This window comes from Apium graveolens, chromosome 5 (assembly GCF_009905375.1).
Source record: "Apium graveolens cultivar Ventura chromosome 5, ASM990537v1, whole genome shotgun sequence".
NCBI lineage: Eukaryota > Viridiplantae > Streptophyta > Magnoliopsida > Apiales > Apiaceae > Apium > Apium graveolens.
The window spans coordinates 36977000-37000327 of NC_133651.1; the positions used below are offsets into that span (position 1 = coordinate 36977000).

Genomic DNA, 23328 nt, shown 5'->3' on the forward strand with positions numbered 1-23328 from the left:
AGTGTTAGAAGACCTATTTTGGGCCAAAGACCATTGTGTAAGGTACTGCTTCGCTGCAACTACTGTTCTATTGACCGATGAGAATCGTTGGTTCCACACTATATCATTTCGATTACGCCATATTGCCCAACAAAGTGTGATAACTTCAGCTTGGACCTTTGAACTTGCTGTATACAACACACATTCCAGCCAAGTAGCAAAATCTGAGTACACTGTCCCGTGAGTATCCACTTTCAAAATTGACCAGCATTATTGAGCGTACGCACAGTTTACCAGACTATGAAGAATGAACTCGTTATCTTGCTGACAAACTGGGCACAAAGTTTGAACTTGAACCCTCTTGATCTGTAGTTGAACCAGAGTAGGAAGACAGTTAGAAAGTGCACGTCATACCACATTGATAGATTTGGGAGGTGCTCTGATTTTCCATAATTTTGTGAAAATGCTTGATCTATCTGCAGACCTCCAAACTTCCTTCTTTTGTTGCAGCCATCTATATGTGCTTTTGACAGAATATAAGCCTGTGACTTCCTGTGACCAACATAGCACATCCCCTCTAGTATTATCAGTAACCACTGTATCAAGGATACACTTCTGATCCCTGTCATTCAACTCAGTCTTAATGACATCGAGATCCCACTCTTTACTACCACTATGGAACAAAGAAGCTACTGAGCGACCTTTTAAGGCTTGAGAACCAGAGGTGATATAAGGATTTTCTTTATTGTCTAACCATGGTTGTCCAACAATGTTAATGTTATCACCTGTGCCAATTCTCCATCGAACACCATCCCTAATCAGATGTTTAGCTTCACAAATGCTGTGCCAAATAAAACTGGGGTTATGTCCCAATTCCGAGTTCAAAAAATCAGAGTTTGCAAAGTATCTAGCCTTATACAACTTTGTGACTAAGCTATTTGGGTTAGAAATAAATCTCCATCCTTGTTTGCCTAACATCGCCAGATTGAAATCGCGAAAGTCCCTAAAGCCCATGCCACCTGAAGATTTATGCTTCGACCTCCGTTCCCAGTTCATCCAGATTAAACATGAATTCTTTGCCTGAGACGTCTTCCACCAGTAGTGTGACAGAGTTTTTTCAATGTTTTTTTTGATCTCGATCGGTAAGAGAAACACATTCATAGCGTATGTAGGGAGAGCTTGTGCCACTGACTTGATCAAAATTTCTTTCCCCGATCTTGAAATGTAGTTACCATCCCAACTTTTAACTTTTGCAGTAGCTTTTTCCTTAAAATATCCCAAAATAGCTAATTTGTTTCTACCTATAAGATTAGGTAAACCCAAATACGTACTGTTTTCATTGGCTTCCTCCATCTGCAGTACACGACACACCAGTTGTCTGTTATCCGCGATCACATTTGAACTGAAAAACACCGATGACTTCCCCCTGTTAACTTTTTGCCCATATGCTTGTTCATAAACATCCAATAACTCAATAACTTTAACGGCTTCAACCTTATCTGCTTTGCAATAGAAGTACGAGTCATCAGCAAAAAATATATGTGAGATTATAGGGTCTTTACGACAAACCTTTATACCATGCATCCATTGCTTGGACTCATATTTGTTTATTAACGATGATAAACCCTCTACACATATTATAAACAAATAGGGGGACAAAGCATCCCCTTGTCTGATGCCTCTCCTAGGTAAGATATGACCCATTTCATGCTCCTCATGAACAATAGAATAGGAAACTGTGGTAACACATTGCATCACTAGGTAAACCCATCAATCATTAAACCCCATTTTTCTTAACATGGCCTCCAGAAAATTCCATTCTACACGATCATATGCCTTACTCATATCAAGTTTAAGCGTCATAAACCCCTCTTTGCCAAATTTCTTTCTCTTTAGGTAATGCATAACCTCATATGAGATCATAATATTATCAGAAATTAAACGACCCGGGATGAAAGCACTTTGAGTATCTGACACCACCACATCTAGAAGCCCCTTCATTCTGTTAGCTAACACCTTTGTGATTATTTTTGCCAATACATTACAAAGAGCAATAGGACGGAGATCTCCTATCATTGTTGGATTTTTCTTCTTTGGTAGAAGGACTATATTCGTTGCATTCAGTCCACGTACCATTTCCCCAGTTCTGAAAAATTCTCTTGTCATTTTAACCACATCTTCCCCTACAATCTTCCAATGCCTTTGAAATAAGGCTGGTGTCATGCCATCTGGCCCCGGGGCCTTGTCCGGGTGCATCTGAAAAATAGCCTCCCTAACTTCCATTTCCGTGATATCTTTCATGAGCTCCACATTTTGATCAGTTGTGATTTTCTGAGTTACACAATTGATCACCTCCTCATTATGACTTTGAGTAGAGCTGAATAAGTCCTGATAGTAATTCGTAATCAGTGACTGCAACCCATTCTGCCAGTCCACCCACCCAGTTTCCATTGTCATCTTTTAGCTTGTTAATACGATTTGTTCTCCGACACTGTCTGCAAGCCAAGTGAAAATACTTCGTGTTTTTATCCCCTGATTGAAGCCAAAGTTGCTTCGATATTTGCCTCCAGAAAATTTCCTTTTGATCAAGTATCAAATGTAGTTGGTTTGTGGCCTCCTTATATTTCAGAATTGACTGTCTGCCATTACGAAAGTGTTTCATCTACCTCTTGCATTCTTTTATCATTTTACTAAAACACCCAGTCACTTCCCTCCCCCATATCTCCAATTTGTCACCACATTGTTGTACTTTATGCATAATGCTAACATCTTTGTCATATTTAGTTTTTGGGTTTTTACAAAAAATGAAATGTTAGTGGATATAGATTTACAATGTTGATCATTATTAAGACATTTAGAAAAAGCTAGTTTTATACCGTGCAATGCACGGGCTAGTTTATAAAACTTATATATAAAAAAATTTCTTGAAACTTCAAACTTTTATTAAAAACATTTATATTTGTTAAGTTAATATTATGATTTAATAATTTAATTTTAATATTAGTAACACATATATAAATTATAATTATATATTCAGATGTTAAGTTATAATAATAAAAATAATTTTTAATGATGCTATATATATTTTAATAATTAGTTTTGTTATTATTTTAATTTATATTGTATTTATTAGACATCTTTTTTAGTTAGTAATTTGAAATCAACAAATATTAAAATTTTATTATTTTTACTCAATATAGTGGTATTTTACATGCGACAATTTTTTTATTTTTTTTAAATAAAGTATTTTTTAAACTTATTTACAACAAAACTTTTTCATTTATTACTTTTACAAAAATAATGATTTGAATATATCGAAATATATACATTTTATATGATTTTTTTAGATATTTTGATTTTTGATTAATATTTTAATATAAATATTAAAAACATATGTGTTCTAAAATTTATAATATAAAAATTCATGTCTAACCTTCAATATGATATAATTTTCATAACCGATTATTGTACTTTCTATAATAAAACTTAATTTTATATTAATAAAATGCAAAATAAAATTTAACATGAGTAATATGTTTTATAAGTTATTTTTTATTAATTTTTAATTCCAATCACGCATATGTATGTAAATCATATAAAATTTTACTATAGCGTTATCACACCTATTATAATTTTTTAAATTTGTTTTTTTTTATTTTTTTAATTGAATATTTATTTGTTATAATATTTGATGTATTAAATAATTAATGTAAATATAAAAACAATTCTTAAAACTTTAAACTTTCTTTAAAAAAATTATGTTTGTTAAGTTAACATTATAATTTAATAATTTAATTTTAATATTAGTAATACATATATAAATTAAAATTGCATATTCGGATGTTAACCCATAATATAAGAATTAACTTTTAATGATACTATATATTTAAGTATTAGTTTTTTTTTATTATTATTACTTGTATAGTATTTATTAGACAATTTTTTGTTATTAATAATTTGAAATTAAAAAATATTAAAATTTAACTTTTTTACTCAATATAGTAGTATATTACACGTACCATTCATTTATTTTTCTAAATAAACTTTTTTTAAACTTATTTACAACTAAATTATTTAATTTATGACTTTTACAAAAATAATGATTTTATTTGAATTTATCTAAATATATACATTATCTATGATTTTTTTAGATATTTAGATTTGTGATTAATATTTTAATATAAATATTAAGAACATATTTGTTCTAAAATTTACAATATTAAAATTTCATGTCTAACCTTCAATATGATATAATTTTCATAATCTTTCATTGTACTTTCTATGATAAAACTTAATTTTATATTAATACGTACAAAATAAATTTTAACATATCATGTAATATGTTTTATAAATTATTTTTTATTTATTTTTAATTTCAATCACGCATATGCATGTAAAAATATATAAAAATTTCATATTAATACATGCAAGATAAATTTTAACATGTCAAGTAATATGTTTCATAAAATATTTTTTATCTATTTTTAATTTCAGTCACGCGCGTATGCATGTAAATAATTTAAAACTTTTGTATAGTGTTTTCATGTCTATTATGATTTTTTTCAATATGTTTTTTAAAATTTTTAATTGAATGTTTATTTGTTGTAATATCTGATGTATTAAATAATTAGTGTAAATATAAAAAAAAATCTTGAAATTTTAAACTTTTAAAAAAAAAATTATGTTTACTAACTTAACATTATGATTTAATAATTTAATTTTAATATTAGTAACACGTATATAAATTATAATTGCACATTCAAATGTTAACCCATAATAATAACTTTTTTTAATGATGCTCAATATTTAATATTTAAGTATTAGTTTTTTGTACTATTTTAATTTATATTGTATTTATTAGACATCTTTTTGTTGTTAGTAATTTGAAATTAACAAATATAAAAGTTTTATTTTTTTATTCAATATAGTGGCATATTACAAGTGAGAATTTTTTTATTTTATTCTAAATAAACTATTTTTAAACTTATTTACAACTAAACTATATCATTTATGACTTTTACAAAAAATAATGATTTGAATATATTTAAATACATACATTTTATATGATTTTGTTAGATATTTTGATTTGTGATTAATATTTGATATAAATATTAAAATTATATGTGTTCTAAAATTTATAATATAAAAATTTCATGTCTAACCTATTTTTATAACCTTTTATTGTACTTTTATAATAAAACTTAATTTCATATTAATAGAGTGGCAACATAAATTTTAACATGTCATGCAATATGTTTTATAAATTATTATTTACTTATTTTTAATTTCAATCACGTGTATGTTTGTAAATAATATAAAATTTTGCTATTATATTTTCACACCCAATATGATTTTTTAATTTTTTTAAAATTTTTAATTGAATGTTTATTTGTTGTAATATCTGATGTATAAATAAGTAATATAATTTATTTTTATATTTTTTAGGTTTTTTTGTTTATGTATTTAATTTTTGTTTATTCATTTGGTTCTATAACTTTTTGATATTTATGTAAATTTTTTATCTAAAATAATTGCATATTATAAATATTTAGAATGAGTTTATATATGAGTTCATGAATTGGATAGTTAACTTTAATTTTTAAATGACCTTATTAACCCTATTAATACTGTCAACCAAATATTTAATGGTATCATTTTAACTGACTTACACTAATTATATATCTATACTATATTATTATAAGCAAAATCAAAACATAGGATAATATTTGGTTGGTTGGTTCACACATTCCTAAAAGTAGGTTAATACCTTCCAGAATAAAGTTTAAATAATTATAATTTAATAAAAAAAAATAACCATGTATCTAATGTAACTATATATTCTCATGAATTATTATCCAACTTAATTTCTAATCACACTCCCATGTATCTAATGTAACTATATACTCTCATGAATTATTATCCAACTTAATTTCTAATCACACTCGATTTCTATTTTACCTCTTTTATAATAACCAAACACTTTCAAGATTAATATTAGTAATTCAAATTATAATATAACAAAATAATTAATAAATTAAGAAAAAAATAAAAAATCAATATTAGGAAAAACAATACCAAATCATTCAAATACACCTGTTATTCAAAACTACCACTTTCATATATGCACGGCACGAGGTTGTAGTAAAAAGACTTATTAAGATTTTAACTATTTAAATTTTGAATCATTCAATATTATAATACATATAAAATAATATGTAAATATTTTAACTTCATTAATCTCAATAATACATACTTATTACATTTCTTAAATTATTTTGATATAAAATAATAAAATTAGAAATGTTATAATGCATAGCACGGGTTATAAGCTAGCAGGATATAATAAAGGTACACAATAGCAACCGTACTTGCCACTTGGTATGAAAGAACCTGATTGAGTGATTAGCCCCCAATTTGGGGGAACTCATAATTTTCAAACATGCATGCATGTAATTTCAGAGATTAATTCATCATCTAGAAAGAATCCAGAATGCTACAACCTACAAATAATTCAATTGTCATTTGTCGCCTACGTAATTAAATATTGTGATCATGATGATGGCTATGGAAGTTGAAAACCGGAACGAATTGACTGAGTTATATTTTCGGTTAATCGGTATTAATTGAAATGATAAATGGGAACAAAAATTGAATACTATTTAATATATTAATTTTTACAACAATAAAACGTAATATCCAAATATAACTTATCAAAATAATTCAAATTTTAAATATCAAATCAGTCACATACTTTTTAGGAAAATATCGAGAATTTGAAAAATCCAACAATTTTTTGAACAATAATTGTGATGGAAAGGAAACTCGTACAATAATTGTATAAGTTTGACGAGCGACTTATCTTGTTAATTTGTCTTGTAAGTAACTAGCAACTCATATAACAGTATCGTCTACTTTTCTTTGTTTTTTTCTAGACAGGAGAAATGGGATGAATCTGGTCTTATATATATAGCTATAGCTATACTTAGGGCCTATGTTGATGATTTAGCTTAACAATTATTTTTATTATTTTTTTTTGTGAAAGATGTGAAGGCGATGAGAAGGCAAAAAATGAAGCCAGCCCCAGTGCAAACTTACAAGCAACAAACTCCCAAATTTTCCCAGTGGTGACAAATTTTTGGTACGTTTTTATAAATTTGTTAAGTTTATTTTCTAATATATATTGTAAATGAATTTTTTAATTATTTTATTATTAAGCTCATTGCTTTATTTTTCTCTAATCCTCTCCTGATTGTTAACTAACTAGTAAATTACTCAAGCTCAAATGTTAAAATATAGGTTCCCAAACAATAATAATTTTAGTAAAATCGTCTGTTAGGCCAAATATGACAATAAAGGCATATAACGTATAATAACATAATTATTTTTCTAGTTCGGAAATGTTTGTTCTTGGTCATTCCACTATCGAAACAAAATAAGTTATGGCTTAATCCCTTAACCTCTAGCATGGTCAATAATCTAGTAAACTATTGTTTGATTTATGTGATTTCAACCTTATTAACGAATATAAAAATATATTGAAAGCTCATTTCCGTTAACGACATTTGCAGTCCTAACAGTTCCTAAAATGAGTTATTAATATTAAGAAACATAGACTAAACTAGTTACATTCTTTACAACACAAAATTTAACAAACCTATGATGATCTCAAACACAAGTAAAAACTTCCGATCTTTTCCGTGAGAGACATAAAAAAAAAACTTCATATATACCGAACTTAACAATCAAGACTTTTACGAAAAGCTCCGGCAGAAGTTCCTACCTTTTCTGAAAATTGATTTTCCTGATGGCATAGGCAAACACGAAGCCGAAAAGAAGTGTGAATCCCACTACTGCTACTCCAATTGCCCAAACATAATCCTTGTCAAACCCGAAATAGTCCTCAACAAATTCTTTAACACTTTGGTTCGTGTCTTCTAGGATTGTGTCGTCCATGTCCCCGAATTGAGATGCGATCAGACCGTACAATGTGTACGCAAGTGGACATATCCAAGAATACCATCTCCACCACACAGGCATGCTCTGTCGTTTAACATATTAACAACGCAGATAAATCGTTAGTATGTGTTCATTTTTTGATTATGAAAAGATTGATGTCGAACAAAGGTGTTGAGGCAGTACAACTTACAGGTCGTGCGATAATAAATCCTGAGAAGAGATTCCATAATCCATAAAATGCAGCAGCAAAGATGGTAGCAACTTCGACGTTCGGGGTCAAGGCCACAGTCATCATACCACAGAGAGTGAAGTACATGAATGTGAAGAACATGAAGAACACGTACCAAAAGAATTTTGCTACTGTCCATTCCATACCAGTCATTGAATAAACAACAAGACCATATACCACCGCTTGAATTGCGATGTATGGAATTTCTACTAAAACCTGCATACGGACAAATTTATCACTAAACCGCAAACAAATGCATGTAAAATTAGCAATGAGAATAACACAGGCAAGTAAGCACGGATGAACAAATAAAATTCACGAGGAGCACGGATGAAAAAATTAAATTCAGGAGGAGCAATTACCTGTGCAAAGGCATATGGCAAAGCTGAATACATTCCGGCAGCTCTTTCTCTATAGAACACCGTTCGTTCTACAGCGACCACTGGCTGCACTGAAGAGGAATTTTGGTAGCCAAGGAAGAGGCAAGCGGCATACATAGAGCCCATTGCATTGAAAAGATCTTGCCGAGAATTTCTGCAATTTAACTGAATGAGATGGAGACCAAGACTAAATCATTTTGATACTCAACATCTGGTAATCCTCTGTTTACAACTTACATTTTGTTACCAAGGTCCCAGAACATTGTTCCAAAAATCAATGATATAGCAATTGTGAAAATAAATCTCACTGCAGTATAAGATGTGTTTCGCCAATATGAGCGCCTTTGTTTCCATAGACAAGCCCAGCATTGCATAAAGAAAGATTGTGAGTGCTCCGTAGGAAAGCTAATATCGGATGAACCAGGACGTGGTGTACTAAGTTCTTTAATAAGGGCTTTGTTTCTCCTGCACAATTCATACATTATTAGAGCATTTATTACACTATTCAAAAGGCGCAAAAATGAAATTTCTGTGGCAAACTGATCAAGCAGGATGATAATTGATACATGTTTAAAGGTAATTTTAGAGTTGCTAAAAGAACATACTTGTACAGATCTGAATTCTGGTATCTTTCAGTGAAATCAACTCCTAGAATCATTTCTTGAGATGATGCAGTAACTTCCAGCATCCAGGTGGCTGGATTATATCCATCTTGGATTTTACTTACTCCTTCAATGTCCTTTTAATTACAAAGTGAAGTTTTAGAACAAGTGTCAAACTTAAAGCTAATTGTATATATTTCTCTGCAGCTTCTCACCTCAAAGTACTTGATCAATTCGCAAGAATCCCGACCAACTGGGCCCACGTATAACTCCATTCCTCCTCGCTTCATCAGGAAGAGCTGTGGATTATTCAACAATAGTTTTAGTCCCTATATATGAACACTTGCACGAAATTTAATACCAACTCAATTCATGAAAATACACATAAGTGAGGCAGAGACAAAGAGAGTTAAGGCCTTCTCCCCTGTCACAATGCAACCCTACCATGTAACAGTAGTGTATGCAAAAGGGTTTCAATATGGTTGTACTTGTGTATAAGCCTGTGATATATGTGTATGAATACGATACGCCTAGGCATTTGAAAACCTATTGTCTTTGTAAGGGCCCTCAAGGTGTTGTGCTTAGGTTAACTCAGGGCCATCATCATATACTTATGTTCATTTGTGTATATAAATATAGTAATCCCACCTCATCAAAAGCTTCAAAGATGTCAATGCTAGGTTGATGAATAGTGCAAACAACTGTTCTTCCAGTGTCTACGGTATTCCGCACTGTTCTCATCACAATTGCAGCAGCTCTTGCATCCAGCCCAGATGTTGGCTCATCCATAAATATTATTGAGGGATTTGATACCAATTCAACAGCAATTGTTAGCCTTTTGCGCTGTTCGGTTGACAGACCATTTACACCTGGCAACCCCACTAGCGCATCCTTTAAGGTGTCCAGTTCAACAAGTTCCAGGACTTCATCGACAAACATCTGTACTTTTTGGAAACGATTATCGGTAAGTTTGCTGCATCTTATTATAAAATTATTATATTAATGTTTCTTGCTGAAATAAAGTGAGGCATTGCATATGATCCAGACAAACCTTTCTTTTGTCGGTATCAACTTCTGAAGGCAACCGCAGCCAGGCTGAGTAGAGCATGGACTCATAGACAGTAACATAAGGCGAATGAATGTCATTCTGTTCACAGTAACCGGCTATCCGAGCAAAAGTCTCCTGCTTCTTTGGATATCCTGATATAGTAATGTTACCCTCAATATGTCCACCAGTTTTCCGACCTGCCAGCACATCCATTAAAGTAGTCTTACCAGCTCCACTGACACCCATTAGAGCAGTAAGAACACCTGGCCTGAAAGCTCCACTTACACCCTTCAGAAGCATTAGTTTATCTTCATCAACACCTTGATCTTTCATTTCCTAGAAAATATTATGAGGACAATTTAGATTTATGCACTTGCACTTCTTGAACCGCTAACTTTGAATTCTGATCCGCAAAATTACAACTGTTATATTCGATCAAATTACATACCTGTGGCATGTCAACAGAATATTTAATATCGTCAAATGTGATGGAATGTGGTTCAAAAGGAAGAACCATTCCTTTCTTCTTGTTCTGATCATTCTCACCAGTGGATTCTGCCAACTCAGTAGCATCACCTTCTGCGGAAATCATAGCCTGTGGCTTCCCCAGAGCTGCAGAGTATACATATTAGTAATCTGCTTTATTATATGACTAAGAAATGTAAAACTCTAATTGTAAAAAGTAAAATGCTTACGGTCAAGATACATAAGTGCAAATGCGAAGCCGAGATTAAATAACAGAATGAATCCAACTAATGCGCCTGCTCCTATCCAGTACCAGTATGAATATGGGAAGAAACCTCGAGACTTCAAAAGTGCAACCCCTACTGTCTCATTTCCATTTCCATTTAACTTTGTCATGAAAAAAGATTTCTAATCAGTTTATTTTCGACAGGAGAGTGTATTTGGCCACAATGGGACAAGTGCAAACAAACTTACTTTGCTCCACTGATGACCAAGAAATTCATTCACTGTAATTGCATTCATAGCGTACATAATTGGGGAGCAATAGTAACCCCATATCCACCAATCTGGTACATCCCCTGCATCATTACATCATAAGCACTCAATCAGCTAATGTGTTAAAAGATTAGATGAGCATAATATTGATAATCAATCGACAGGAAATACCTCTAGCAAGGACAAAGCCACCCAAAGCAAAAAGTATAAGCATTGCAAATCCCCCAAATGACATTGCAAGAGTCATAATCCTACCCAATGCTGAAATCATACGGAACAATGCTGCTGCCATTTGGTTTACTAGTATAAGTAGTAGGCACTGTTTAAAGAATCTGCAATAGGGTCATTTTACATTATAATAGGCACAAAGAACTAATAAAAATTTTCTGGAAATGAATTCATGTAACGATTATCTTTATTAATTTTTTTACCTTCCAGCATTTGGATCATATCCGATAACATAATAAGTGAAGCCTACCCACATGGCAGATTCGATAATAGAAAAGGGTATTTTGACGATCCATGTTGGGATAACATATGACCATGTAGGATAAAAGAGAAGGTCCCGTTGCTTATAAAAGACAGGAATCCTTGCTATTGTCATGGCAAGCTCTGATAAGCCATTAAATATCAGCATAAGCACAGAAAAAAATAAAGAACCCATGTACACCCCTCCATCAGTGGTTGTGTCTTGGTTTAACTCGGTTCTAAAAAACAATGTCATAAGAATTGTCCCCATTATTATGATCTGAAAAAGATTACAAGTTCATATCGTTAATAACCAGACAGAAAAAAGGCAAGACCAATATAAATTGAATTAGCATTTAAAAAAAATCAAACATAAGAAACTCACTTGGACCAACTTGAATATGTAGATGAATGAGTTTCTCTTTATTAGCAAAAGTTCTCTTGCAGTCAATGCTTTCAAGAGTTCTGTCTTGTTAATGCCATACTTATCGGTCGTCAAAGCAGCTGGATGACTTTTGCTTTTGTCAAATGAGTTTGAAAGATCATTTACAACTTGTTGTCCGACGTGAAATGATTGGAATGCCTCAGAAAATTCTTTGGCTGAAATAAATTTGTAAGGCTCATCCTTGTTTACCCAGTACTGTCTCTGATCTTTCTTTGATGTCACCTGCACCCAAATTATATGTCAAAAATGATGCCTAGACTTGAATATATAGCTCTTTTTCTGTTCTAATATGCAAATGATTATAGTCACTCACTTCTTGCAAGAAATCGGCAACACCTTTCCTTTGGGGACATTTGAAACCCATAGTTTCAAAAAACTCGACCACATGTTCACGAGGTCCCTGATACACTACGAGGCCATCAGATATGAGAAATATGTCATCAAATAGCTCAAAAGTTTCAGGAGCTGGCTGCAGAAGTGATATGAAAGCAGTTCCTTGCAGAATGTGCACACTGTGGCCGAGTGCTTTAACAATTTGATATGTTGTCGAACTGTCCAAACCAGTAGATATTTCATCCATGAAAAGTGCTCTGGATGGTCCAACCAACATCTCACCTATAATAAAATAGAGCAATTAGATTTTATACATACCCTAACATTATTTTACTTCTTTTCACAATGTAAATTATATTTTAGATTTGTTTAACCTGTTGTAACGCGCTTCTTTTGTCCCCCAGATATACCCCTAAGCATCTGGTCTCCAACAAGAGTGTCTGCGCACACATCAAGTCCCAAAATCTGCGATTAAGTGAGAAGCAATAGTTTCAGATATTATCAAGTTATTCTCCTTTGAATGTGACTGTTAAAGGTCTACAGATAAATTTATACCTTCATTACATAATCTGTGACAACGCTAGCCTCTTGACCTGCTGTTGCAGCTGCCTGAATTATTTTAACAAATGAGTTAAACCTTAGTCATGAAAAAATGCCAGAATATATACCATAACATTTCATGAAGTTTATAAAATCATCGAATCATGGATTTAGCTGAGAATTGGACCATCGCGTCAAACACGACCTATAATAACAAGATGAAACCGGCAGGGGAAGGGGGGATTATTTATTTGAAAAAATTGTTCAGGTTAAGTAAAGTTATAATAATGCCATTAGATGTGTTCCTTTTTACTACAGACTCCCAGGGTTGATGTATGTTCAAATTGCATAGATTCACATCCAGCTACTAAATAATAATTTTACCTTCATGTAGATGTCAAGATCAGGATCAGGTTTGATATTTGCATCTTTCTCTCTTCTTGCAAGCTCAGCTAACATTTCTGGGAAATTTAGACAAGTATTAGAAATAAATTGAAAAGCAGTTTACTTCTTAAACAAAAAGAATTTCCACATTCTAAATTATCAGAGTAGAATGACACAAGTATCTATTAAACTATTCCTAACCATAGTTTGATCCAACCCCCTGGACCCTTGCAGAGAAGGCCAATGTTTCCCTCACGGTCATTTGTGCTATATGGAGATCATTTTGGCTAATATAAGCAGCTGTTCTTTGTGGAACAAACTCTTTCATGTCATGGCCATTATATGTGATACTCCCTGAAGTCTGGTAAGAACACAGAGTTTTAATAATGTAAAATCTTCTGCTAAGACTGCAAGATCCATATGTAAAATATTAAATTGCAGATATTAGACCTTAAGGCTGGGATCTAGCTTTCCGGCCAAAGCAAGCATCAGCGTAGTCTTTCCAGAACCGGGAGGACCTAAAAGCAATGTCATCCTGCAACACATTACATAGAAGAAAGTTAGTGTTTAGATAAAATTCCCTCGAAAAATTAAACTCAGAAAGTCAAATTTAAATCATGTGAATAGTTAAGCCCACCTGGAAGGCCTAAGGATTCCACTAACATCGTCAAGGATAGTGTATTGCTTCTTGTTATCCGGCAGTATACGGAAAACGTTTAACAGCCCCTGTTAAATTAAACAAGAAATGAACATGATCAGATATACCGTCTATGACCAGATATTGCAAAGACAGGTGTGCACAATTCTATAGATGTAACCAGTGGCCTCTTGATCCGTCATTATCTCCCTCACTCCCTTTACGAGAGGTCAAGAGTTCGTTCAATTAACAAAACAAAAAACTATATTAATGTACACATGAGTTGTCTAGTATTACCTCCAATATACCAAGACTGAAGTTGAAGAAAGAAGGCAGAGCTCTGCTTCCTACAAAAGCCTCTGCTTCAACATGCAGATTCTCAAATTTGACTTCAATTGTTGCCAATTGAACTCCAACCCTAGTAAAATCAATCCCATCACAACCAGTAACAGAACCACAAATTTCATTTCTTAACAAAATCTTTTGCTGACAACTGAAACACACACACAAAAAACAATTAACACGCGAAATCAGAAATAGTCTAATACCTATCAATCCGATCTCTGAGCTTTAACAAGAACTTTTCATTATCTTCATCAGCAATTTTCACAAGTCTCTCCAACAAATCTCTCCTCTGGTTTACTCCCAGATTATCAATGTCAACTTCATTAATAGTACTACCACCTTGTGATCCAAGAAGCAAGCCTTTCTTTAGCCTATCAAAAGTAGGCAATTTTTCGAGAGAAGCCCATTTCAAAGCCTCTTCATCATCTTCATCTCTTACAGATTTCGAAAAGACATCCATGCCTTGATCTCTCCATATTGATGAACTAGTTGCCCTTAAACTACCCCTAAAACTCCCCATTTTTTCCCTCGAACTTGGCCGTAAAACACCACTTGCCTCCATTTTTTTGAACTCAACCACACTTGCAACAAGGTTTTCGTATTAACACCGTCACAATTGCCTGTTTCTCTTGTAGCGTTATATTAGAAGATATGAGAAGTCATGAAGATCAAGTGCAAATTGCATGCAGTACAGCATAACAGTTGAGAAATGTTTTTCATTAAATTTGTAAGTGCCACTTCTCCTATTTATACATGAAGAATGTGACAAAGTCTTCTCCTTTACTGCCATTGATTGAACGCCGTTTTTGAAAATCAACCTTAAATTATTAAAAACATAAATATGATAATTAAAACATATTTTAGATACAAATTCATTCAGATGAACATGTCTGTCTGAACAGACACTAAATTAAAATAAATGTCAAGTAGAAAATTATAAAAGACAGTAAAATTTAGAGTAAGATTCTTGGCGGTTATATCATTACTTAATTATGGAGTAGTGTTAATTCGGATTAATTATGTCTTAAACCATGTCATCAATGTAATCATGTTGCTATTTTGTCAACTGTTTATACAAGTTGCAGGTCTTTTAGCTGTAGTTCCAAGCTGAACGTTATAGCGGCTGCATTCTGGTTTTTTTATTAGCCAAATGGCTGCATTATATTTTTAATAGCACAATAATATAATTTAGACCTCTAATATTATTTTAAATCTTCTCTTACATAATTTTGTACCTTTCTATTAAACTAGACGCATCTAATAAGGTGCACCGGTCTCCCGTAAATAAATTTATTTTAATTATAAAAATATTATTAAAAAAGATATTATAAAATGTTTTGATAAAAATAATAATAGAAAAAAAGAGAATTTCACCCCGAATTTATTATTTCCATGGTACATCTGCAATTACAAGATATAAATAAAAATCAACGAATTTATTATTAAAATATATTATGGGAGAACTAGCTTACTTCCTTGATTTACAAATTAAGCAAGTTAGTGATGGAATATTCATTAGTCAAACTAGATATATTCATGATCTTTTAAAGAAGTTTGATCTAATGGATTACACATCTGCAAAAACTCCATGGCCACTGCAACTAAGCTTGTCTGCAATTACAAGATATAAATAAAAATCAACAAATTTATTATTAAAATATATTAACATTTTTCTCAATAAATACACAGCCGAAATGAGAAAGAGAAAAGTTTGACAGGCCGAGACCGAGACAAGAAGACTGCACGAGACAACTGTGTATAGTACCAGATAACCTACACTACACGGTTCCCATATAAACTTACCTTTTTTACATGATGAATTCCTTTTCCACTTTCAAAGTAAAGGGGATTATTAAATTTGAGTCAGATATTAGGTCAACATATCCCGATGACCACATACGTCAGTAATGCGGTATGCGATTTATATTTCATTTTTGCATGTTATTTATAATATTATTTAACACAAAAAAAAACATTTGACAAGGTCTTAGTACATATTTTATTTCTTTAAAAATTAATCAGATATCATGAACATGTTTTTTTATCGATATCATCAATTATATCGTCAAGTTATAACTGCATCAATTAGAATAACACATACTATCATGTATCTTTACCACTTTATCAGAAAAAAGTTGATAATTTAAATTTCTAACACTATTCTATTAACTTTTATGAAGTTGACCGAAAATCATTTCACCTCAGTTATAATATTATATCTTTTTAAATAATACATTTAACTGTTTTTTTTGTAGTTTGGGCATGTTCGGTTAACGAAGAATAAGTAGCTTATGCATTATAAGCTCGTAAGTACTTATCGACGAGTGTTTGTCGATCTAATTTATAAGTTGTAAATTTAACTTATAAGCTGATAAATTAAATGTTAACAGTGACGTACTTTTTCTCAACTTATTTTCATTTTCCGCTTTTTTTTATTAACTTTAGCTTTAAAAATATATGTTTGTAAATATTATTCAAATTTAAAATTCATAAATTAAGATAATTATATTTAAAAATTATTTATTTTAATTTATTTAAGTAAAAAAATTCTGACTTTTAAATAAAATTATCCAAACAATTACGTAACTTATAAATATTCATCTAATTATCACTTATAAATAATTATAAATTACTTATTTTAAAATTTTCCAAACGAACGTTATAAAATTGAAATTTCTTAATCCTACAAGGTGAAGGTGAGAACGAGATTTGATCTTTAATTTTATGTTTAATGTATTCGAAAAACAGTAATAACTTACAAGGTGAGAGCTTTCGTGATTCTGTCTTTGTTAACTAAAGTACCAGTTGACACGTTACCAAAAGTCTGTAGCTATTAGGCATTCGCTAATTAGTTTAATCAACATTTTAATTTGTTTATTAATCCTGATGACGCCAGTAATGAGGTGGATTCAAAAACTTGACTTTCTATTCAACTATTATAATTCTAGTCTTTGATTTTTTTTTTCTTTTAATAAACAATAATACATGTTATACGTGACTCTCTACCTAGAATTATACCTAGTGTAGTGAAACTGTATTAGAAATTGTTGGTAAATCTTGTCAAAAAAAAATGGTTCGATAAATACTAAATACTCACTCGTTTTACTATATATGGCATTTTTTTCTTTTCGGCGTGTAATTTAGATTCAATGATCATAAAGTAAAAATTAATATTTTTAATATATTTTTAATGTTTAAAAATTTAGAAATACATTTTTATTAGAAAATTTATTTAAAAATATAAAATTTTCCTATGAAGTCGAAGAAATTAAAATTTCGTAAAAAGAAAGTCGTACCTAAAATTAACAGAATTTGACCCATAGTCCCGATTCTAGTACAACTATTCTAGTACTAACAAAAACTTTTTGGAATAACCGATATTGACATGGGTGGTGTCTATTCTAAATATTGGTAATACATCGATATCTTTCAACCCATTAGACATCGATTTCTTTCAGAAACTATGATATCTATCAATTTTTAAACATCGATTTACACAAAGAAACTAATGTCTATTGTATTTTTAGACATAGCTTTTAACACAACAAAAGTAATGTATATTCAGTGGCGGACCCAGGAATTTTTACGAGTGGATTCCTTATATAAATATTAACGAAGACAATAACAATGAAAAAGTACGAAATTTATATAAATAAGAAATATTTTTACATTTTATAGTTGTTCACTATGCGTTTTTATCTTTTGAAAACGATTTATTACATCATCATTACTAACATTGGCAAGCGCTTCTTTCTCAATAGCCGAAAGAAGACAATCACTTAAAAATACATCACCAATTCGGTTGCGCAAATCCGACTTCACAAGTTTCATTCAAACGATAGATTAAAGGATAAGATAAATGCTTCCGTGTTTGGACCATCAATCTAGCAAGATCACTAATCCCATTCAAATGAGCAAATCTTTTGTCGTCTTTCACATTATCAATATACATGATAAGTTCATGCTCCAATGCCATCCTTCATAGAACTAAAGTCACTAGGATAAAAATCAACTAACCTCATCAACTGCAATGAGTCAAATGCAACAAATGAATCACGTGGATCCAAATCAGCCATACAAATGAGCAACTCAGAGTTCACCTCATTAAAACGATCATCAAACTCTGCAAGTTGCATATCCACAATAACATTAAAACAATCAAAACAATAAAAATGTTCATATGTGATTCCTGTTTTTTGTCTTCTATTTTTTGGATTAATATATGACTCTGTCATATTCAACTTTTCAATGCCATGCTTGTCACAAAAAGAAAATATCTTCTCTAAAAGGGGAACCCATCCATCAGTTCTAAACTTTAGCAACTGTCATTTAGTTGATTTCACCAATGAAATAGCATTCAAGATATCCTGATCTTTTCTTTGTAGAGCTTTTGCTAAAGATTCAGTGAGCCCAAAGATATGCAACATCAAATGCAAATAAAAAGCAAAATCAAATGACATGAGATAGATATGAAGACCATTTGCTTGACGTTTTTGCACATCTTTTTTACCTTCTTTCTCAACATAGCTAAGCATATCAAGAACATCCTGAAACAAATCAACCAAACGCATAAGTGATCTATAATGAGAACTCCAACGTGTATCCCCAGCTCTAATGAGAGATAACTCTTGATTTAGTCCACTTCCAGTTTCTCTTTCACCACACCCTATCTCTTTTAACAATTTTTCTCTTTGACTATCTCGAATCATATCTGTTCGTTTACAAGAACCACCAACCACATTTATTAAAAGGGATACCATATCAAAGAAATCTTCAACCGGAAAGTGTTTTTTCGCAATAGCCACAATAACTAACTGAAGTTGATGAGCAAAACAATGTACATAATAAGCCGAGCTATTTTCTCTCATGATTAAGGTTTTTAACCCGTTAAATTCACGACGCATATTACTTGCACCATCATAGCCCTGCCCTCTAACTCTTTGCAAACTCAAACCAAATTCAATAAGTAAAGAATCAATACTTGATTTGAGAGTTAAAGCAGATGTCTCCTTTGAAAGGAATATGTCCTAAGTCCAATCAGGTATTAGGATTTAGGAATAACTCTTTATGTAATCTGTTTTGATTTCATTGATATTAATAAAAGACTTGTTTTATTTTTATTACGGGCTCTATCTATTTAAGTGTTTAAATAAGATATACCATAGTTTAGAGTAAAGCTTTTTATGGATTATGATGAGATCATAATAGTGAGACCTAAAAAGATGATAACTCTAAACTTAAATAGTTCCTGGTCAGAGGATTACTAACTGGTAATTAATAATCCGCAAAGATCGGTACATACTATGCTTGCTTCATTATGAAGGATGTCTGTTCTCATAGACATTTGTGTGGTGACACTATAGCTAGTATGTAGGTGCTTATTATAGAATAAGTTCACTGAACATGACTCGCCCAGCTGAACAACTGATGGAGTTCACTCACGTGTCAGCAGTTGTTCACATAGTGATAGTTGTACAAGTATCCTTAGACTTGAGGTCATCATAGTCATCTTGTGTACACTGAACTATGCTTTGGTTTAGTTCTTAGTCTCCAGGGACAATTATTAGGGCTCTACTGGGTATAGGAATTTGTACACGAAGATAGTGTATGATCAATAAATCATCTACCCCTTCCAGTGAAGGAAGTGAATGTTCAAGGCTGATCCACTTATGCTAGTTCAGGAATCTCTGGCCAGAGTGAATGAAATTAGAAAGGAGTTTCTGATTTGCATAGAACTACGCATAATAAATGGTAAGCAAGTGATTAAATTAGATAGGCTTGACACGAGATCCATGCCTTGTATTTAATCGGGACATTGTAGGGTAGAAAGAGTTTATTGTACGGTAACTATTCACTGACAGGTTCTTGGTATTCTAAGCAGTGAATTCATATTATCCGGATAGTCGCGATATGTTGAGAAGCATCCCTCACGATGTAGAATAAATGTGATTAATTAATTAATCATATTTAATAAATTAGAGAATTTATATAAATAATGATAAAATAGTTTTATTATTATTTATTTCTACTACCGGCTTAATATTGAACCTACAGGGTCACACCATAAAAAGAGAATGATTTAATGGTGGAGGAATTAATTAATAATGGCTGATAATTATTTATTTATAAAATAAATAATTAATTGGCAAATTTAATAATTAATTAAATGAGATTTAATTGATTATAAATTAATTAAGAAAAGTTTTTAATATTATTAATTAAGGATTTAATTTTTGGAAATTAAATCAAGAGAGAGAATTATTTCTAAAGTGTTTAGAAAAAGGATTAATAATTAAAAGGTGTTTTAATTATTAATAAGAATAATAAATGGGATAATAATAATATTATTTATGGAAAAATTTCAGCTGAAAATTTTGCCTATAAATACACTATTATAGACCCTATTTTTATTCTAACCCCAGAAACCCAAAAGTTTTAGAAAACCAAATTCTCTCCACCTCCTCCTCCTCCTAAAAGTCATTTTCTTGGTGGATACCGGTGGAGTGCTTCACACTTGAGGAGCAACTGCTAAGGATCTCTGAACGTTGTCTCCGAATTAATTTTAAAAGGTTAGATTCGATCCCTCGAATTTTTATTCACGATTTATATGCTTTTATTTGGATTTTGTGTGTGTAAAAGTGTTTTTCCACGCCCCGCTGCGATTAAAAATCCAATATTGGTATCAGAGCATAGGTTGTATGCATATAGATCTGTGGTAAAAATTTCAGAATTTTATGTGCTTGTATGAATTAATTATGATTTTTACAAGTTATATCATAGATTAATTTTGTCTAATGAGAAATCGTTTCTCAGAATAATTTTGAATGTTGATCTGGGTTCTACAAGTGTTGTAGATCATCTGGGTATTTTTTCCATAATTTTAGGATGTATAGATTTTTTATTATGAATTTTTGAAGTTCTAACAATTAAATTCGTAATTAAATAACCATATATATATATAAATTGTATGTATATATATTGCATCTGTTACTCTGCTGTGTTGGGACTGCTGTCTGCTGCACGGGAGAAAAAGACAGAATAATGCAGAGAATGTCAGACGGCGGCACGGGGATCAAGAAAAGAAAAGGCGGCGGTGAATCGCTGTAAAGGGGAGGACCGCGCGTCGACCACGCGCGCGTGGGGCTTACGCGCTGGCGTGCCACGCGCGGCGCGTGGAAGACACGCGCTGGTGACGTCAGCATCAGGGTTCGGGCGCGTGGAGCGCGTGAGCACGTGGGTGCGCGTGGTGGAAAGTCAGGCACGCGCTGTCAGGCGCGTGTGCGCGTGGCCGCGCGTGGGAAAGTTTGTTTAGGCGCGTGTGGGCGCGTGCCAGCTCAGAAATGGGCGATTTTGGTGCCGTTGGATTCGTCTTTTCGAGACGCTTCTAATGGTATATTATATGATATTTTATGAAATTGTTTCGAACTGTTTATAGCTAACAGAAGTGTTTTTAAGCTGTTTTTAACTGTTTAAATTGCTTTTAAATGCTTCATGTGATACATAGAGATGTATAATGCTTAGACTAATGTACTAGATGATGTAACATGCCTACCTTGATGTTTATTCATGTTTATATATGTGATATATGCTTAGTTTATCATGCGATGATAGATTTAGGTGAACTTAAATGAACATAAGGCGTTTGTTAGACAACCTAGTATAGTGAAATTGTTTCATAACCTTAAGAATAATATTATGAATACAATCATGAGATTCTTGTGTTTTTGAAACACGTAATTGAATATGAATTTTCGATATGAGAAAAAGGATGATTCTGTCAACAACAGATTTCTATCTGTAAGAAAGGGTTATTAAGTGACGCCTCTTGACAATGCTCCACCCGATCTGGGAATCATCTGATTATTGATTATTGATTTGAAATATTTAATTTAAAAGGAAGAATCTCTTTATAATATGATTATGATTGTAACGTAATATAATCCCTCTAAAATTAAATAATATCAAGTAGTAATTGGCCAATGACACAACGGGCTTGTGTCAGTCATAGCCTTCCAACATGATAGAAAGTAGTTCTTATTTTTGAATCATTGTCGTTTCGTGCCACAGCCGAGGGCTTTGATTTCGAAATAAGAAATACTTGTCTATTACATAGAGATGTGTACATTGAATAAGAATCTAAAGGTCGTTACGTGCCACAGCCGTGGGCCTTTGGGGACTGATTCAATAGTACGGAATGTTGGGTTAGACTTGACTTAGAATATTGAGTTTGTCGTGCCACAGTCGTGACTCAATTATTCAAGAGGCTAAAGTTTGATTAGGGAATAACATTAGATGTAATTGACAAGAGTTGTCTGCCTATTGAACATTACATGGCGTTTCGTGCCACAGCCGGGGTTGTGTAATGGAATGTAGGATCCCTATTCCCACTAGCATTATGAATGCTTAATTTTTCATGTAGGGGGTTGAATAAATTAGGAAAACTAGTGGGAGCCACTTATAAATAAAGACCCGATTCATATAGTGTTTTGAAATGAAATCGAATATTTGCTAAGTGTTGTTATGTGTTTATCATTTACAGATTTACTTTGTACGTTATGTCTTCTGCACTATCACTCAGGAGCATACTGGATGCTCACAAATTGACTGGTCCTAATTATGCTGACTGGCTTCGAAACTTGAGAATTGTTCTCAGGATTGAGAAGCTGGAATACGTGATTGACTCACCTAAGCCTACCGAACCTGCTAGTGATACACATAATGATGAACATGTTGTGTATCGTATGTGGATAGATGATGCAAATGTTGCTCAATGCATCATGCTAGCTTCCATGAACATTGAGCTACAGAAGCAACATGAGCATATGGATGCTCACACTATCCTCATGCATCTACAAGAGTTGTATGATATGGCGGGGAGGACATCTCGATATGAGATATCGAAGGAGCTGTTCGGTTGTAGGATGTCTGAGGGATCATCTGTGAATGACCATGTACTTAAGATGATCAATTTGATTGAACGTCTTGGACAACTTGGTTTTGCCATGGATGGGGAGCTGAGCCA

At 32.2% G+C, this 23328-nt stretch overlaps 1 protein-coding gene and 1 long non-coding RNA gene across 2 annotated transcripts; one reads left to right on the forward strand and one right to left on the reverse strand.

Annotated features, from left to right (window-relative positions):
* Positions 1-6872: 6872 nt before the first annotated feature.
* LOC141723838 (uncharacterized) lies at positions 6873-10330 on the forward strand. The gene is made up of 3 exons (XR_012576379.1): positions 6873-7117; positions 9354-10110; positions 10192-10330. It is a non-coding gene; the product is annotated as an uncharacterized LOC141723838 (long non-coding RNA).
* Positions 7557-15030, reverse strand: LOC141723837 (pleiotropic drug resistance protein 1-like). Its single transcript, XM_074525752.1, has 23 exons — positions 14510-15030; positions 14259-14379; positions 13962-14050; positions 13775-13859; positions 13526-13685; positions 13325-13401; positions 12956-13009; positions 12775-12865; positions 12381-12682; positions 12008-12289; positions 11586-11902; positions 11326-11486; positions 11134-11237; positions 10890-11046; positions 10643-10806; positions 10198-10530; positions 9795-10085; positions 9362-9445; positions 9150-9283; positions 8782-9009; positions 8527-8698; positions 8126-8380; positions 7557-8019 (listed from the first exon to the last, which is right to left on the reverse strand). Exons 1-23 carry the CDS (start codon positions 14866-14868, stop codon positions 7756-7758), a joined length of 4284 nt encoding a protein of 1427 aa, XP_074381853.1. The 5' UTR covers positions 14869-15030; the 3' UTR covers positions 7557-7755.
* Between the last annotated feature and the right edge of the window lie 8298 nt (positions 15031-23328).

Coding starts and splice junctions, on each gene's coding strand:
- LOC141723837 (XM_074525752.1), bottom strand. CDS start 14,868: ATGGAGGCAAGTGGTGTTTTACGGCCAAGTTCGAGGGAAAAAATGGGG. Junction 12,290..12,380: donor TTGCCGATTTCTTGCAAGAA/GTGAGTGACTAT, acceptor ATTTGGGTGCAG/GTGACATCAAAGAAAGATCA. Junction 8,020..8,125: donor GATTTATTATCGCACGACCT/GTAAGTTGTACT, acceptor GTTAAACGACAG/AGCATGCCTGTGTGGTGGAG.